The sequence below is a fragment of the Apaloderma vittatum genome, unplaced genomic scaffold, assembly GCF_000703405.1.
Source record: "Apaloderma vittatum isolate BGI_N311 unplaced genomic scaffold, ASM70340v1 scaffold15546, whole genome shotgun sequence".
Classification (NCBI taxonomy): Eukaryota; Metazoa; Chordata; class Aves; order Trogoniformes; family Trogonidae; genus Apaloderma; species Apaloderma vittatum.
Window position 1 is genome coordinate 26,468 of NW_009722409.1, and position 19,264 is coordinate 45,731.

The 19,264-nt window shown below is 39.1% G+C and overlaps 1 protein-coding gene across 1 annotated transcript in view; it reads left to right on the forward strand.

Moving 5' to 3' along the window:
• RAB3GAP2 (RAB3 GTPase activating protein subunit 2 (non-catalytic)) overlaps positions 1 to 18,383 on the forward strand; it is a gene marked incomplete at its 5' end in the record, with an annotated part of 44,674 nt that extends 26,291 nt beyond the window's left edge. Inside the window, 17 exons of the mRNA XM_009871771.1 lie at positions 2,014 to 2,141; positions 2,356 to 2,569; positions 4,528 to 4,625; positions 5,466 to 5,571; positions 6,002 to 6,162; positions 7,655 to 7,871; positions 8,240 to 8,413; positions 8,543 to 8,649; positions 9,833 to 9,899; positions 10,604 to 10,674; positions 13,171 to 13,206; positions 13,785 to 13,859; positions 14,106 to 14,324; positions 15,919 to 16,008; positions 16,093 to 16,311; positions 17,791 to 17,949; positions 18,237 to 18,383. Coding sequence (XP_009870073.1) covers positions 2,014 to 2,141; positions 2,356 to 2,569; positions 4,528 to 4,625; positions 5,466 to 5,571; positions 6,002 to 6,162; positions 7,655 to 7,871; positions 8,240 to 8,413; positions 8,543 to 8,649; positions 9,833 to 9,899; positions 10,604 to 10,674; positions 13,171 to 13,206; positions 13,785 to 13,859; positions 14,106 to 14,324; positions 15,919 to 16,008; positions 16,093 to 16,311; positions 17,791 to 17,949; positions 18,237 to 18,383 — 2,288 coding nt within the window. The remainder of the gene's footprint in view (positions 1 to 2,013; positions 2,142 to 2,355; positions 2,570 to 4,527; positions 4,626 to 5,465; positions 5,572 to 6,001; positions 6,163 to 7,654; positions 7,872 to 8,239; positions 8,414 to 8,542; positions 8,650 to 9,832; positions 9,900 to 10,603; positions 10,675 to 13,170; positions 13,207 to 13,784; positions 13,860 to 14,105; positions 14,325 to 15,918; positions 16,009 to 16,092; positions 16,312 to 17,790; positions 17,950 to 18,236) is intronic.
• Between the last annotated feature and the right edge of the window lie 881 nt (positions 18,384 to 19,264).

Consider the following 19,264-nt stretch of genomic DNA (forward strand, 5'->3'; position numbering starts at 1 on the left):
TTGTGTTTTGTCTGCAGTGCTGTAAGAATGTTGTAGGACTATTTTCCGTTCCATTAGAAGACCAGACTTGGCCTGCTTAGTTTTGCTGCTAAATATTGCGGGATGTTGCTTCGGCATATTTTCTTTTTTGAACGTAGACTGCAAATTTCTTGCTATTAAGTATGCTTTGCTCTGCTTACTGTGTGCCTAGTAACCTGCAATTATATATAAAAAAAAAAAAAAACAAGCCCCAACAAAAACCCAAACCCCAAATAAAACAAAAAATAATGAACAAACCAACAACTGTGCTGGGTACTTGGATCTAGTAAAAGCTTCCTTCAAAAAGAAGCTTTTACAGACTTTCGTCTGCAGATATTTCAGTTTGTTCTCTCTATCCAAGGAAGGCAGTAAGGATACTATGGTACTCTGTGTCTGTAAATTTTACTGTGCTGGAAGCACAGTATCCTTGTTACTGAGGATTTGAGCTCTAGTCAGATGCCTAGTGGCTTTTCTCAGTAAACTTTGCTGAAGTTATTTCATACGTCATGAAATGTCATTAGCTGTGCAAAATCTGATTGCTGAAGGTCTGCGAGATTGTTTCTTTGAAATGATACAGTAGGGTCTTTTTAAACTGGGAGAACCTTCTTTGTGCTTGAGGTAACCCCACTTTTTGAGAACCAGCTGGCTGTTGAGGAATAGGGAGCATGTACTTGCCACTTCCTTCACATGTGCTGGGACTTCTCAGCAATAGAAGTCTGGTTTTTGGGTTGTTGGGTTTTTTTTCATTATTACTCAATTCATTTCAGCTTGTTAGAAGATGAGGCTTTAGCAACAGCAGTCAAGAAATGCCTGCCACTTGTGTGAAAGCCTCCAGTAAACTATTTGTCCATTAGCCTGTGTCCCTTGTCCTGCCCCAGGGCTGGCATTTTAAATCTACCATTATCCATTTCTGTTAGCACTCCTAAAAAAACAAAGTGAAAACAGAAGCTTGCCCTTTTACACTCACAACTGACAGAACCATATACTTACTGGGGTCTGTTCATGTCTTTTTCATCATTTGTCTCTTATTGTCATACACATAACATCATTTCCTCACAGTCACAATAAAGAAGAAACTTGGGTAATGTTCCAGCCTTCTAATTTCAGCGAAGTAGTGGCATATCCTTCCGCTTGTGCTTAGTAGGTAAAAGACAATGTGCAGCAGATGCTGGGCTTTGTGAATGCTGTGGCTGTGACGAAAAGGCCAAGAGACTGCGCGACGAGCTCTGTGGTTCTCTTCTTTGTTTGTAGGATTTTTAATAGCAGTGTATCAAAAGTGTTGAAGGGTTCACAGGGAGAAAATTGTATTTAGAAGCTGTTTCAGGTGAAGGTGATATATTCAGATACCTTTTGTATAGAAGGGGCCTTTTAGGATCTCTCTAAAAATGCTTTCTTTTAAATTAAGTTGGAATAGAGGTTTTTACTGTCATTGTGTTGGTGTTTGTTTCCTATATACTGATTGCTTTAATTGTTCCTGAAATTTGAATGATCATAACTACATGAAATTTCTGAGACTAAGGTTGTAGAAATACAAAAGGCATTGTCTTGACAGGTGAATTTTAATTTGTATTAGTAGTAAACAGGCTCTGTTCTGATGCAAAGGAATGTGGTTGAAGTACTGACAGAATTAATAAAATGTTATAGTTTAGTATTATTGATAAAAGAAAATATGCTTGAGACTCAGCATATTTTAATTTTTTGCAAAATCTCTGGTTTGGTCTTAAACCAGGAAAAGAAAATCAATTTGTCTTTGCTGGTTTTTTCTGCATTTAAATGCAAGTCTGCTGTCTTTCTCTACTACTACTTGTAAAAATAATTCTTGTTTTATACTGCTGTGAACTAAATATAATCATAACAAGCAGTGAGGCATCAAAAAATTACACTGAGACATAAGTTCTCCAGTTCTAATAAAGGAGGAGTTCAGTGCAGCTGAAGGTACAGTTCACAATTCTGCTCCATGTATTCAAGTTCAAATGCAATTTTATTTCTCCTCAGAGCTTGAGTGTGTGGATGAAGGACTCCTGCAATTCTGTGCAAACAAGTTAAAGCTGTTACATCTTTATGAACTAGTTAGCAAACTAAATTCCCAAAGCACTCAGAAAGACACTTCGCACTCAAATAATGTGAGTAAATCTGAAATTAAGTTGTTTTATAGAATTGAGCAATGATTTAAGCATAAAAATACATTTTCAAGGCATTGATAATAATAAGTACGTGGAATTTTTAATGAAGTGATTGTTTTATAATGCCTTTTTTTATCTGTACAAATGCCTAGCAGTTCATCTCCCTAATATTCTTTAGCAGTGATGTGGGATTTTTTTGGCTTTTGCTTCTAAGGACTTGGCTAAACTGCTTCGTCTGGAAGAAAAAGATTTTCATAGACTCGAAACTTTACTGGAGAACTACAAGAAAGAAAACACTGAAACTACTGTTCAGTTTACTGACGAGAAGGATGATATATTGTCTGTGAAAATGTTCCTGGAATATTTGGAATATGAAAAGGATGTGATTAATGTGAAAAATTTGGAAGATGGAGAATATGTGGCTTTAGGTAAGAGCTACTGAACTGTTTGTCAGACTGAATATAATCTAAGATCGTATCAATATTTCAGCCTTAATGTAGGGGCCTTAATAAGCTGGCTTGCCTTGAAGCAGCATGTGACAGTGCTGCTTCCAGACTCTTCAGCCAGAGGACAAGTCTTTCTTACCTAGAGGGATATTAATACAAGTTAGCTACATCTGTGCATTTAATCACCCTAAAGCCATGTTATCACTGTTTATTTGTTCATTAACGCCACTGAGTTTGATGGTGCTGACTGGGTACTTTACAGAGCAGCTGTTTCTTTCCTGGTCACAGCACCTCAAGAGTTCAGTTTATGTCAGAACTGACTTTAGCCTTGGAGTTGAGGGAACTGGCCAGAGGCAGCACAGGACCATTAAGTGAGGGGGATTTAGGGCAAGGTTGATCTCAAACACCATGGATGGGGAGAGTGGCTGTGGTGGCTGTCGGTGTGTGGGATGGGGTTACTGTCTGTAGTCTGTTTTAGTTTGCAAATCTGTTCTAGGCTCTCCTTGGGCAGCTATTGGGAAATAACTGTCTCAAAGGCACCTGTCTTTCCAGATGATTTCTTTACTGGGGTAGCTTTGCTGCAAACACAGAATTCTAGAATTCTGTGCACAGATGTTGTGTGGTGTAATTGTCAAACTTTGAGAGGAATTGGGATTGAAAAGTTAAGGAGAAGAGTTTTGCTTTCATCTGTGTGGAGACCAGAATTTCTGAGTAATCTTAGAATTTGCATTTATTCTACCGTAACACTGTATTTGGGTTTGAGAACTGGAGTAGAAGTATTCTCCCCATATCCTTGGACAGGGATCACTGGTAACTTGTTAAGATGTTAAGCTGTAAACAAATGTAATTGCAACATGAATATCATGCCATGCAGTTTAGTCTTGAAGATCCATTTTTCCCAATTTTCCTCTGCCTCACAGGGACACTCCCCGTTTTTGTAGTGCTGATAAGATGTGAATTATGTAATTGTTTGTTTGATGGGGTTTTTTATATTGGTTGAAGTACTACTAGTTTGCTTTGTAAGATACAACTTGGTGCCACACAGTTATGGGTTACTCCGCGGATAAACTTGTGTGACACTTCAAGCCATTCTTTGAGTGGAACAAAATGTGTAATCCAGTATTGTGGTTTAACCTGGCCGATAGCTGAACACCACACGGCCACTCACTTCCTCTGCCCCAGTCGGATGGAGGGGGGCGGAATCAGGGGCAGAATGGAAATCTGTGGGTTAAGAGAAAGACAGTTTAATAGGACAGAAAAGGAAGGGAAAATAATAATAATCATAGTAATAATAATTATAATGGCAATAAAAGAATTTGAATATACAAAACAAGTGATGCACAGTGCAGTTGTGCACCACCCACTGACAGATGCCCAACCAGTCCTGAGCAGCAGCCCCCAGCCAGCTTTCCCCCTAGTTTATCTACTGAGCATGACGTCTTAGAGTTTGGAATATCCCTTTGGCCAGTTTGGGGCAGCCATCCTGGCGGAGTCTCCTCACAGCTTCTTGTCCTCCCGCAGCCTACTCGCTGGTGTGGTGAGAAGCTGACAAGTCCTTAACTTAGTTGTTGCTAAGCAGTGTTTACACTAAAACATCAGTGTTATCAATACTGTTCTCATACTAAATCCAAAACCAGCTACTAGGAAGAAAATGAACTCCATCCCAGCTGGAACTAGGACATCCAAGCAGTACAATAATCTTTGTTTTGTTATAAATAAATCCATTTTCAATATGACTCCTGTAGCGGTAGGAACACTTAAATCCTCTTTAATGAACCTTCTTCACTAAGTGTAAACCATCCTAGGGTATCCTACATGTAACTTGGTCCTTCATATTGCACTCAGTGGGACTTAATCAACAGATGATATTTCATATTAGTCTAATTGGAGAGGCTGTGTCTTTCGATGTTGTTCATAATATCAATTAATTTTTGCTTCAGGCAGATTTTTCTTCTGGAAGTGTTTGTGTGGGGAGAGTTCCACAGAGGAAATGTGTCGTGCATTGGAATCAGCAGGTTTTAGCCCTCAAATCTTGTTGGTAAGATATTTATTACATGCTTTAAAACATTGATTTAGTGTTTTGAAAACAAAACATGGAAAGGAAAAAAGATGGCTGTTGGCCTTTGAATTAATGCTATATTAAGGCTGTGTTCAAATACTCCTGCATTCAATTTTTTAGGTGCTGATATTTCTCACTTGAAGAGTTGTGAAAGAAAAAAAAAATCTTGTAGTCAAAAATGTGGGTATTCTAGTGAAATGTCTAGAGTATGCATTTAGCATAAGTGTAAAAGTTCACAGAAGATTTCTTCTACCAAGAAGCAAAAATTTTGAGAGTAGTTAGTGTCAGGTACTGACAAATTTGTTTTAAGTTCTTTCTGGAAGCAAACAAGGAAGTTTAGAAAGAACTAAAAGGAAAATTTTCAGAGTTGCTAGTAGTGTTGAGACAATCTTCTTTAATCCACCTGTAATTTTAGCATTTTGCTGCTTTTCTTCCATCCATTGTGTAATGATGGAAATACATGTTTCAGTATTACTTGCCCATGTTAGGATTTTCAGCTCTAAGATTTATAACTGCTAATACCAAGTTGAGATTGCTAATGTACTGGTATTATTAGCTGGCTGTACCTTCCAGAAAGGATGTTTTCTAAGGCATCTTTCTAAACGAAAGATACACATTGTATTGTTTCATTTCAAAGTTTGTCAAAAGGTATCTTACGCAATATATTTTTAACTTCCTATGTTAATATAATAAAGCTTCATGGATATAACATTTCTGCTCCATGACAGAAAATTTATTGAAGAAAGTGTTTGTGTTAGGTATATGCAATAGTGGAGTTTCATTCAATTACTTTGATTCTTTTTTTTTTTTTTTTTACAGTCACTTCTTCTGAATTTATGGCTTTCCAAGGAAAAAGATATCTTAGACAAACCAGATTCAGTCAGTTGCCTTCACACTATGCTGTCACTTCTGAGCACAATGAAAGGTAAAATGTGTATTTGGAACACTTCAGCACAACTGATGTTAATTATTATTAGAAGTTTGCTAGTCTGACTAGCCTGGATTATCACTTAGGGTTTTTCTTCCCTGATAAATTATATAACAATGCTACATGCTGCATGGTGGTGGACTAACTAGAAGTACAGCTAGAATTTGAAGAGTGTCACAACTAAACGCCTGCTGCATGCATGAAACTTGAGAATGAGTAATTCATATTCAGCTCCTTATTTTAAATTTGAGTTATAGTCTAGAACTTGTATGCTGCATACTTAGAAGAAGGTAATGTAGATTAATTGGAAGTTATCCTCGTATAAGCTATATTAAATGAAGTGCTGCTTTTGGGGTTGGTTGCTGCTGTACTAATTTTAACAGGTAGTGACCCCCCACTAAGTTCCCCCCTCTCCCTTTCTCTGCAGTTGCAATAGACGAGTCGTGGGACACCCAGTCGGTTTCCCCCTGGTGGCAGCAAATGCGGACAGCTTGCCTTCAGGCTGAAAATAATGCGGCTGCCTTGTTATCTGCTCACGTTGGGCATTCCGTAACTGCACAGATAATTGACAGTGTGACAGAGAAAAAAGTAAGTCACCTTGGACCTCACCCTTCTATTTTATTTGCTCTATCAGTTCCATACAAGTTGCTGTCTTGGTAATAGAGTAACATCCTGAGCATTCATTTGCCATCAGTCTAACAGGCATTCCATCCTACGCACTTGAAAATTTATATTTGAATTCGAAGAATATTGTGCTAAGGTGAATGAATGATACATCAGAATCGTTCACTAGACATTCAAGTAAGCGATGGGAACTGTACAGTGAATTTTTCTTTGGGTAGCGGATGATGTTGACAAACTTAAAGCCTTTGCTTTTCATACAAATTTGCGAAGTCAACTAAATGTGGATAGTAAACCTGTTTTACCATAGTCGTGACTTCTTTTTTAAAAACTACCACCAGTTTTTCTTATCACTTACATTATTAAGCCTTCTTATGGGTGTTTGATAATATTGGCAGTAAGTATCTTTTCACAAAACTGTTGCTGAGACTGTGGAACTGCACACAGTGTTGTCATTCAGGATGGAAGAAGTCACACTGCTCCTAAACAGCACTTGATGTATGTGTGCTTACTACTTGTCTGAACAGATTAAAGAGGGTTTAGGTGATGCTCAGTCCTGTAAATAGACTGCCTTATAAATTATAACTAGATTATCAGGAAGTGGTTTAGTATTTTTGCACATTGCAAAATTTTTGCACAACTGTTGCAATTTTGTGTATTAAAACTGTCAACATTGGCCAAATAGGAATGTTGATTTGTTGCAACATATTATGCTTTACCCCATGATCTCTCTTTTCTCACCTTTTCTTGTCTTCTCCTCTTAAAGAATAAAGCTTTATTCTTCTCAAAATAGCCCTTCTATAAAGCCATTTATCTCTTCCCCCTTGTTTGTTTTTTTTTTTTTTCCCTATGATTCTTTGGCTGAGAGCCTAGAAGAGTTTGTGGCCAGGCTTCTGAGAACTTAAGAGTTAGCTCTCTTGGTGCAGAAAGCTAAAAGGCAGTTCTACACCCTACTGAAAAGATTCTTGGGCTTCCTGGCAGAGCATTTGCTGTTAAACATGAGAATTATGAAAATAATGCACAGAACTGCACTGTGGTGTCATTCGGTATTTGTGGGGACATAATATATTTTTTATTATGGTAGGAAATTCAGATGTAGCCGCATTAATTATATATGTAGGGAATGTGTATGTAGCGGAGGGTGTAAAATTAAGTCTTTTTGAAGGGATTCCAACCCACTTTTCAATAAATACGAACTTATAAATGGCACTACAAGATGACCTTTCAGGTCCTTTATCTACTTCCTTAGGCTTTTATGCAAGAACCTGTGCATCTCATGGTGGGATATTAATTGATCTTGGCATAGTAGTTAATGTATGTATTTGGGATTAAATTATTCTTCAGAACACAGTAGCTCTTGTGATACAGTTTTCAACTTTAACACTGTGGTGTTTTTTTTTAATAAACAAAAGTGCTGTTTTAAGTGAACAGACTTAAAAGGGTTGTTATGTTCTGTTAGTTTTCCCAACTAATGGTAGGTTCGGACACAGAATCCTGGGAAGCACTTTCCCTTGACACCGAATATTGGAAACTTCTGTTGAAGCAGTTAGAGGATTGTCTGATACTTCAAACGCTGCTGCATAGCAAAGTGAGCAAAAGGACAAAAAGAGTTTCATCTCTCCAGACGGAGCCTTTGGGCAGGCTTTCTGTAAAGAAACTGCTTGAAGCAGGAAAAGGTACAATTTTCCCCTTGGAAGGGTGATTGGTTGTCTTTCTAATAGACTTCTGAGCCTTCTTTACCTACTTAATGACATCTGCTGGGCTGGAAATTGTTCTACTAGTTACTTCACTCCATTTAAAAGCCAATGCAAACCATGTAGAATATTGTTTCAAAATTGTAAAAGGATATAATTTTAAAGAGTACGTTGTAAACCTCTAATCAGCTGATTAGGAAGTTTTCTGATTGGTAGTTATCCTTATGTAATTAATGGGAATAGTTAAAACTCATTTCTCTTGTCTTTCAATTCTGAACTGTAGATCTTCTGGGATACAGTGGCTAAACCTCATAATTATTTTTACTTATTTTTTTTCTTTAATGCCCTAGGAGGTATTGCGGACATTGTAGCAAAGTGGGTTTTTAAGCAAGGCTTCAATCCTCTTGTACTGAATTTGGCCCAATACAAACCCAACACAGATAATACCGAGGAATCTGTAGAAATGCATACTAATATCTTTCTTGAGGAACCAGAAGTAGATGCAGACTTGGAAAAAATCCTAGGTAAGCAAATGATGTGTTTGTTCCAAATTCTAAGTATCAGCAGAGATGTTTTAGTTGCTGCTGGTGTGAAGTAACAGAAATTAAAGCGAGAAGAGATTTATCTTGTAACTTCAGATTTTGTTTTTCTAGAGCTCCTGCAACTGGCCTATCAGCAATTTCCATGTAGTCTCGAAGTGGATGTCCTTCACGCACATTGCTGTTGGGAATATGTGGTGCAGTGGAATAAGGACCCAGAGGTAAAAGAATTTCTTTCGTGGGGAGTAATGGTTAAAGCTGATTTAACAGAAGCTGCTTCACAAGTTTGTAGTAGTTGATAAAAACTTGTCTTTTGAGAAGACTGACCTTGAAAGCACACTAGTTAACAATTTTTCTCTGATAAGTGGCAAAGCAGAAACTGAATTGAGAAAAATCAACGTGCGTCCTGAGGCTGAGTGGCACCTCACAAAGACAGGGCTGTGTGTTTCTAAGCTGTCAGATTCTCAAAACTGGGTGTGTGGAAACTGGATTCAAATAAGTGGCACGAAGAAGGGATTTGACTGTATTTTCTGCAAGTACAAAAGAGTTTGCTGCAAAATAGTGCTGAACTGTTCCTCTGTTCTAGACATGCTAAAACAGATCACAGAATACTGAATTTGTTAGACTGGGATTCATTCAATTTAAAGAGGAGAGAGGGATTTCTTGAATATTCATACATGCCCTGGCCACTGCTTGCAGTTGTCATAGGAGAAGGAAGGCAAACCAAAGGAAAAAACCAAAAAGCCCCATCTCAAAACCATACTGTTTTATACCACTGCTGTTGTATAGCTTCTCTAATGTTGGAAAAGGTTGTTCTAAGTTCAGGTGATACTAAAATTGAAATTGGCACTCCTTTGATCAACGTAACATCTTGGTATGGAATAAAAAGTTCCTTTCAGGTGGTTAAAAACTTATTGCATCATCACACTGAAATGAAATAAAAATCAGGTCAGGCTGGATGGGGCTCTGAGCAGCCTGATCTGGTTAAAGATGTCCCTGCTCACTGCAGAGGCTTAGACGAGATGACCCTTAAAGGTCCCTTCCAGCCCAACGCATTCTCTGATTCCATGAAAAATTAAAATCTTTCCAGCACAAATCACCGTAGTCAGTGGAGATGCCTTTCAGCAAAGAGTATCTCAGCAGTACCTGTGCTAAAACAAAGCCCTGGGAACAGTGCTGAAACCAGAGCGTGTTTCATGATTGCTTGGCCACGTGTTTTTTGGTCTGTTAGGAAGTGGCAGAGAAGATGGCAGGATCAGAATAGCTTACTAGTTTTGTAACTGTTTGAAAAATAGTAGCTTTAAAATAATCTACATGAGCTCTTTAAGAATCAATAGTTTACATTTAAAACAAGTTTTGAATAATGTAGTAACTTGTTCTTTTCCTTTTCTTGTTTGACATAAGGAAGCATGTTTTCTCATTAGATCTATAGAGCATCTAAGATGCATCATGAATGCTCACATTCAGCACGGTAAGTATGCAACTATTATTAAAAGCGATTTTTATTGAAATTGTAAAACAGCAGAATAAATAACCATGTCAGCTAAGCGTATGCAGATTGTAGTAGTGATGGCCATTTTGTCAAAAACCCCACAAACAACTCAAAACACTTCAAAACTTTCTGCTGGCTTTCAAGCTTTTTTTTTTTCATGTTGAAGCTGAGTTGCCATCAGAACCATAAAAATAGGTTGGTTAGATAAAGTTCATGTGTTTGACTGAAAGAATTTTAAAATACAATTGCTTTGAAATGACTTTTAAAACTTACTTTTCATGCACTTCATATATTCCTTGATACTCTTTTAATGAATGTGATGGCAATTGTCATTTTTGTGGACTATTTATGTATGCAAATAAGGTGCATTTTATGGCTGAAGCACTAGTTTTAAATCTTCCTGCTTACCACCAAAGTTTGCCTGCAATATTTAGCCAAGTCCATGTAACACAATAATTTTAAAGAATGGTTCATCGCACTTCTAACTGTATTTGGTCCCCACGGTAGTCGTCTTCTGAGAAATACGAAATCTAAAGTCCCAAGTGTAAAGCAGCGAGGGGAACTCCATAGTTCATTTCATTCACCATCTTTAATTCCAGCCCGTTGGAGGAACTTTGGCTTTTTGCTCCATACTTGTCTCTTTTCTATTCACTCGGAGTTGACAAGTTTGCAATTTGTTCTAGGGATCGCTCTGATGATGTGGAACACGTTCATAGTAAAAAGGCTTTCCTCTGCTACATACCTAATGGACAAGGTGAGTGCACGATTGTGACAGTGTTTTTTAAGACTGAATATTTATTAATTGACAAGTGAAACTAGTGTTTTTAAACAGTTGTGGGTTTTATTTTAAAGTACATTTTAGATTATCTTTGATATAAGCATCAAAAAAACCCTCCTTATTTGGTTTATTATGTAACTAACTTTTGGAATTGATGAAGGAATGCATGTTTTAAAATACTAAATCTGTGGAATGATCAACTAGAGGCAGCTTTAATAGCTAATCAGCACTGGGTGATGTGTACTGGAGAGGTATGTGCAGTGTTAGCTTGTAATTGCTCAACAAAAAATATTTGTGAAACAGTTTGAAACTATATGTGTGCATATATAAAATTTTAAGTTAAAAAACAATAAATACCTTAAGTGTTCTGTCTGTGCCTATTTCCTGGTAAGCTTTTGCCATGAAACCTTCAGGTTCCCACAAGCAGGAGCTTTTCCTAATGCTGTGGTCCAGATTTTTGTCTCTGCGAAAGGCAGAACGTCTTAGGGATGGTGTTGAGCACTTCTAGATGTTGCTTCTGTTGCAAATCTGATTCTGTCCTAGTATGCAACTTGTTTGCTGTGGCTTTTGGTAGTCTCTTGTCCCTGCTAAATTTCATTTTATTCATGCTTGTAAACATGCAGTGAGTCTCCTTACTGGAAGGTGGTTTAGGAAGAGTGCTGCCAGTAAGTGATAGATCTGTTTAAATGGAGTAGGGGGAATCTGCTGATGTAGAGCAACAGCTCAGTGTTTTTCAGCACAGAAGTCCAGATGTCATAAAGAGAGAAATGTTGATGGGGATTTAAAAAACCAAAACCAAGCCAAAGCCCCTAAAACTCCATCCCCTAAACAGCAAAACATCATCGCAAAACCCACAAGAATTTGCCGCCTTGTCATCTTTTTTCCTTCTCCTTTGCTCTTCTCATCTTCTGCTTTTGCTTTTTGTTTAGCTCTTTAAGAACTGGCGAGTGTCATCTTCCTCATTCCTTTCAGCAAATTGGCTCAGTTGTGAACAGTTGTAGTAGGTGTTTCTACTGCAAAAACTCTCTTCCAGTTTTCCTTCATGCCTTTGAGCTAATCCACTGCCATTGCTTCTGCTTAGACTAAAACCCACAGGAGAAGAGATAAAGGCTTTTATTAACTAACTTTTTTTTGCGCACACATTACATCAAACAAATATCCTGTAGTAACAACTGTTATTTATGTATGTTTGCAAGGTGGGAATTAGTCATCTTAGAATGGCCCAGGCTGGGAGGGACCTTAGAGATCATCTAGTCCAACCTCCCTGCCATGGGCAGGGACGCCTCTCAACTAGATCAGGCTACTCAAGGCTCTGTCCAACTTGGCCTTGAACACCTCCAGGGAGGGGGCAGCCACAGCATCTCTGGGCAATTTATTCCAAAGTCTTGCCGCCCTCATACTGAAGAATTTCTTCCTAAGATCTAATCTAAATCTATTCTCCTTCAACTTAGACCTATTTCCCTTTGTCCTTTCAGTGGACACTCTTGTACAAAGTCCCTCCTCAGCCTTCCTGTAGGTTCCCTTCAGGTATTGGAAGGCAGCTATTAGGTCCCCCTGAAGTCTTCTCTTTTCCAGACTGAACAGTCCCAGCTCCCGCAGCCTGTCCTCATAGCAGAGGTGCTCCAGCCCCTGGATCATCTCTGTGGCCCTAGTCCTTAGGCTTTGTAACACGATTCTTCTTTTGCCTACTCCCAGAAGAATAGTTTGGCACTTCATCAATCCCAAAATTGACAGCTGAAAGTTGCCTCGAATTCAGATGTTGAAACAGCGTGATGGATCGCTTGAATTAGAGTTTAAATAGTCCTGTTGTTCAGGATGCTGGAATCTGATTTCAGCTGTTGTTTAGATTCTGACCTGATGTCATGACCATTACTTTTATTTTTTTGTGCTGTGGTAGAGAACTTTCTCTTATCTGTATGTGCTTCATCATGTGCAGCACGTGGTTCACCTTGTAGTAATTGGACCTCAAAGTAACATTCCTAAACAGGCTGAGATTGAGGTGTCTTCTCTAAAGACCTCAGGCAATGTGTGGAAACTGTTAATAACTTCTTGTTAGACCTTCTCCATCTTAGTGAATGTGCTGGAGCATTCACTCGGTTTCCTCTTTCTGTGTTCTCTGGTGTTTCTCTCTAATATCACGCTTGGGATTACAGCTCTAGTTCCGTGTTGTAGAAATTGCTGGGAAATTTTTATCTGCTTTTGAGATTTGAATGAGGACCTCGGGGCCTTATTTCTAATCCTAGACTCTGAGAAGGTCGAACTAAAATCCAGGTGTCAGTGGTGTTCATTTCTGAGTGTGACCTGTATCAAATTTGTTGTAGGAAGGCAATGTGTTGCATTATGTAGCTGTAGTGAAGTGTTGTCTTATTTTATATTAGGAGAATAGTAATAGAAAGTTAAAACATGAGGCAGCAGATACGTTATGATGAAAATTGTACTGATTTTTTTTAATTTCTTTTTTTTAAAAAACAGGTTGGAAAAGCTCCAAAGGACAGATTATGCAGACGGGCAAGTAATATTACTTTTGTCTAAATGGGTAGAAATAACTAAAAATACCTTAATTTCAATACTAGTTTGCAATATATTTTTAGAAAGTTTCAGGAAAATTGAAAATGCAGCCCTAGAGAAAATGTTAGGAATTTGAAGAAATGTAAGTTAATCTTTATTTGGGAATGCAAATTAGAATAGTAGTGTAACTTTTGAATACTGTAGAAGGTAGACTTGAGGCTGTAGTATGACAAATTAGTTTTCATGCACAATTTCATTAGTTAAAAATCTTTTTTTCAAGATAATTGATGTGCACAGAAAATGAAATTGATGAGATGTGATTACTTGAGGAATTCAGTCTTCTTGAGAGATACAGTATTGGAAATGGCTACACTTAGCTTTATTCCTGTTTTTTCCCATTATTTCTAATTCTTTGTTTTACTTCAGTGAATATTCGTTTACTTTAAATGTAATAGGTTAATAAAGTGAGCTTAACAAGGTGGTTTATGTCAACAGCTGTCTTCTCAAACATACAGAGCTGATAAAAGCCTATTTCAATTCCAACTGAAACACTTTTAATTCGTACTGCTTGTTACCAGGATGTAGGTATGGGTGACACCGCAACGACGGCTTTTCTTGGCTGCTGTTCAGATCTTCTGCAAACATTGCTAGAGGTAACGCATTTTTCTTTTTCCCCATAGAAAATAAGGAACTAATTGATTCAAACTTAGTTCTAAAGACTGTGGTCATACAAACTGCCATGTCTTTCAGTTCAGACAAATATCAATGAGGCCCTCGACAATGAGATTTCCTCTACGGTTTCACCGCAGAGAACTTGCGATTAAAGCCGTGTCTTTTGGGTAGAAAGCTGATGTAGGTGACGTTTTGTGCGTGACTGCTCCTTTGTGTTGCTCTGGCAGGCTGACGTTAGCAGTGACGAAATGCAGGCTCCTGCCTTGGACACTGAAGATGCTTGGGTGTCAGTAGAAGGACCCGTATCGATCGTAGAACTCGCCCTCGAGCAGAAACGCATTCACTACCCACTCGTCGAACACCAGTTTGTGCTGTGCACTATCCTGTATGCCATCATGAGGTTTTCTTTGAAGAGTGTGAAGCCTCTTTCACTGTTTGATAGCAAGGTGTGTCTTGAAAGCCTGCAGCTGTGTATCACTATCCTTCCTCTTGATATCTACAGCATACAATAGCTTTTCCCTCTTTAAACCGTTCATGCATAATTTTATGAAAGGTGTTTAGTCAATGCAGTCGTCACCAGAATTCAGGCTGAGACCCAAACTTGGTGCTTTTCATTATTCATAAAAGATTTGTAGTGACCTCAGACGCATGAAGATTGGCTCCTTAATGATTAGCTGGCCTGAAAATACTGCATGGTAAGAACACTGGATGACAATTTTTTTCTATTTGCTTTGAGAAGTGCCAGATCAGAAAAAACCTAAATATTCAAGGTCAGGAATGTTATGTTAGTGTTGCTGTTGTACCTGTTATTGCTGATGATAATTCCAGAATTCTGAGTATCTCAAATAGAATAAATAACTTGTCATTTAATGCATGTAAACCCCTTTAAAAAAAAAAAGGGTCACTGCATTTAAAATGCAGCATATCTCCAGTCAGAGCTTGACCCTGATACAAAGCAGGTATCACAAAGTGAGCATTCCTCCTCCTAGCTTTACCACACTGCCTTTTGAAAAAAGATTTAAACAGAAAGTAGTGGTGTAGACTGGCATTTCTTTCCTGCTGGATAGAAAATTATTTAGTCCTGTAATACTGCACAGATTTTTTCTTAATGATTTACTGAAATTTTATAAACGCAACTTTTCCTCTCCTTTTGCCATAGGTTTTTGTCTGTGTGCATGCTCTGATGAATCTGTTGAGCCTGTTTAGCATTTTACTGTAGCTCAAATTGTTTTTATGCCTTTTTTTTTTTGCTTATGTTATCAGAAAGCCTTATACTACCTTTTGTCGCTTAAGAATGCGTAGAGTAAGATTAGATCCTTTTCCTGTCCCTTGTTTCTTTCACGTACAACTACTGCTCTTAGCTGCTACCTGTTTGCCTTTGCTTACTCAAGATTTCTATTTGTTTTGTGAGCTTTATGAGAATTTCTAACGAGCCTTTAGAGAATCTTGGCTGATGACTGAAATCGTGGTTAAAAGTGGGTTTTTTTGGCACTAGTTTCCCTGCTCCCCGTGCTAGTACAGAGCAGGACCACCAGAGATGGTTGGCATTGAGTGTCTCACTGCTGGAGCACGGTGGGCTCAAACGAGGACTGTCTTGTGCTGTAAGTCAGGGGTTTACCTGAAAACTGATTAATCTGTAGTTCAAGGGACCTTAAGCAGTGTCAATTCTCTCAACAGATAATAGAGAAAATGTATTTTTGTATCAGCTAGTTTGCGTTTCTTCCCACAAATTCTGCCTGCTATGTTGGTCTAGAGCCAAGGACCAGAAAAAATATCTAAACTTCAGCTCCAGCTAGTGGTGTATCAGCTACCTAATTTAGTAGGCAGGTAGTTTTAAGCTCAAAAGCAAATCCTTGGCATATTATGATTGCATGAGCAAAAGTGTCTTTTTTTTCTGTGGCTTTACCTACAATATTAATTTTTGTCCTCAAAGAGAAATAGATATTGAAAAAAAAAAGTAGACTTCTTAGTGCTGGATCAAAACAGATTACTTGTATTCCTCTGTATCTCTGAGATGGGCCTTTCGGTTCTCTGTTTTAGGGCAAAAACGCATTTTTCAAAGACCTTACTTCAATTCAGCTGCTACCTAGTGGGGATATGGAACCAAATGTGTTATCCATACGACAACAGGTAGGCCTAAGCTTCGTACTGAAACTTTTTAAAATTCTAAAATTTTGAATAATACTGAAGTAACCTGCAATTTTTGCTTCCAAGTTCCTGATCAAAGTTGTGAGTGCAGCAGTTCAAACACTGTGTTCATCACAAAAGGACAAAGATGTCTCAGAAGAGGAATTATTTCCTTTTGAAAAGGGGAAAAATTGGCCAACCTTGGCCGTGGACCTGGCTCAGTATCTTCAAATCTCCGAGGATGTGGTCAGGAGGCACTACGTCTGTGAACTGTATAGTTATGGGATGGATCATCTTGGAGAAGAGGTAATAACAGCTTTTTGACGATTTTAAGTTGATAGAGCATTATGTCCAATATTCTGCTAGAATTATTTTTTCACTTACTTAAGATGCCTGGAAGGGTTAGGCAAGTATTATGAGAATGAAAAAATCCTCAGGCTGAAAAAGTACTTTTTCAAGGTCAATAAAGTAACCTCGCATGTTTCTTCCTGGAACATGAGCCAGCAGTGCCCAGGTGACCCAGAAGGCCAATGGCATCCTGGCTTGTGTCAGGAACAGTGTGGCCAGCAGGAGCAGGGCTGTGATTCTGTCCCTGTGCTCAGCCCTGGGGAGGCCTCACCTCAAGCCCTGTGTGCAGGGCTGGGCCCCTCACTGCAAGAAAGACCTTGAGGGGCTGGAGCGGGTCCAGAGGAGAGCAACGAGGCTGGGGAAGGGACTGGAGGGAAAGTCCTGTGAGGAGAGGCTGAGGGAGCTGGGGGTGTTTAGCCTGGAGAAGGGGAGACTCAGGGGGGACCTTTTCACTCTCTACAACTGCCTGAAGGGTCGGGCTCTTCTCCTGGGCAACCAGTGACAGGACAAGAGGACACGGCCTGAAACTGCATCAGGAGAGGTTCAGGTTGGATCTCAGGAAGCCCTTCCTCATTGAGAGGGTGCTCAGGCACTGGGATGCACTGCCCAGGGAAGTGGTGGAGTCACCGTCCCTGGAGGTGTTTAAGGAGAGGCTGGATGTGGTACTTAGTGCCGTGGTCTGGCTGATGTGGTGGTGTTGGGTCACAAGCTGGACTTGATGATCTCAGAGGTCTTTTCCAGCCTCAACAGTTCTGTGATTCTTCCCAACAAGAACCAGTGTATGGCAATTAGTGGAGACATGACAGGAGGTTTTGCTAGTGGTCTAAACCAGCACAGCCTTTTTTTATTCTACTATATGCTATAGCAGAATATTGAATAATATCTGCTATATTCTCTATATATACACTATATAGAATATCTACTATATTCTATAGTAGAATATTATATGCTACTATATTCTACTTTGATAGTTTCGGGAATCTGTTTGGCCTGTAATCTCTTCTTTTAGGAAGAGATCCTTGACAAGAAAATCCTCCCCTTTCTTCAAGGGAAGAGCACACAAGGTATTACATGGAAGTCAGGAATATATTGCTCAACTGTACAACAGATGTGGTGCTCATGCTAATCACTGAGGAAAGTACAGAGTAATTCTCTGCCTTTTTTTACTCTTCTGCTGTTCTGAAGCTTCTAATAATGTGCTTTATTACAGTAACAGGTAACACAAGAAACAATCTCAAAACTTTTTCTCCATTTAGCATCAAGAAGCTTCTTTTGATACAGCTTTTCAAGCCTCCAGATAAGTGACCTGTGTCATTCTGAAATGGTTTCTAGTTCCTTAGGTTTTTTTTCTATTTGCAGCTTTTCAAGCCTCCAGATAAGTGACGTGTGTCATTCTGAAACGGTTTCTAGTTCCTTAGGTTTTTTTTCTATTTTCAGGCCTTTCTTCAGGTGACTGACACAGAAGTGCTTGCGTCACAGCTGCTCGTATTGGCTGGGCAGAGACTGGCTTTCGCTTTACTTCATACGCAGACAAAGGAGGGCATGGACCTCCTCGCTCGTCTTCCCACAACACTGTGTACTTGGCTCAAAGCTATGGTAAATTAAGCTCAATTTGGGAAATTGGGTTGATTTTTCAGAAGCTTCTGTTCACCAAGACAGAGCTTACACCTGAACAGCCCTTTCTTACTAGTGCAAGTAAGAATTTGTTACCATTTTTCTTGGTAGTAGCTCTGTTTCATGAAGGGTAAAGCAGTTTTCATGGGTCAGAGCATCAGCTTTTGAGTTAATAAACATTAGTAATCTGTTTTATAGAAGTTTGGGAGACCTTATATGTGGACGAGCACCTGTAAAATTACTCTAATGCTGTTTATTCTTTTATGTAGGACCCCCAGGAACTTCAAACTGCAGAAGTGCCAATTGCAACAACCGCTAAGCTAGTCAACAAAGTCATAGAGCACTTACCAGAGAATCACGGGCAGTACAGCCTCGCCTTGAACCTGATCGAGGCCGTGGAAGCCATCGCGTCGTGACACCCTCGGTGAGCACGGTCCCGCTCTGTATTGTGGTATAATGCATGATCTTACACAACGAGGCTGAACTTTACAGAGAGAAACTTCTGTGTGGCTCTTGTGAACCAAGGAAAAGAACAGTGCTCCCCATCCCGGAATTTCAGAAGGTGATTTTTAAATTGGAGTATATTTTAAATTCTGCACCAGTACAAAGATATGTTTAGTTTCTAGTACGCGTGTCAGTCTCTGAAATGCTTTATTTATTTCTGACCTGAGCGCTTTTTGCGGTAGCCTCAATTGGATATATCTGATGCCAGCTTTAGTTGATGTACAAAAATCACATCTTGTGAAATTCTGTATTTCATGCTGGCAGTAACTGCAATGGTTTCAGTGCTCCATGTATGATTTGTTTTTTCCAAATGAGCCGTGGAATTACATAGAGAAAAACTTCAGTCTCTGAAGTTACCCTGTAAAGCAAATACTGCTTTTTCAGAAACTAGAGCTGGTGTTGGGCTCGTGCCTTGTAACTGCGTTGTACGTGACACTGACGATGGCACGAGCCATGGGATGAAAAGTGCTGGGGGCCCCATGCAAAGGGAGATCAGGCCGTGTTAGAAACAGCTTGAGAGGGAGAATCCAATTCTCCAGCCACAAATACGGACTCATCTTCCAGTCTGAATCTCCCAGTTTTGTCTCTAGGGTGCTGGGCTTCAGCTAAAAGTGGATTTATATCCCTCTTTATTATTAAGCTCCGCTGAGTTTAAGTAGGTCAAGGAATGTCTTTACTGTAAGATTGTTCCCTCATCACTGTAGAAGATGTAGTACGCTATAAATCTCTGCACATGTTAACTTGTAGTCGAAAACTGCTTAAATAGTTGACCCGACTTCACTGAAGATCTATA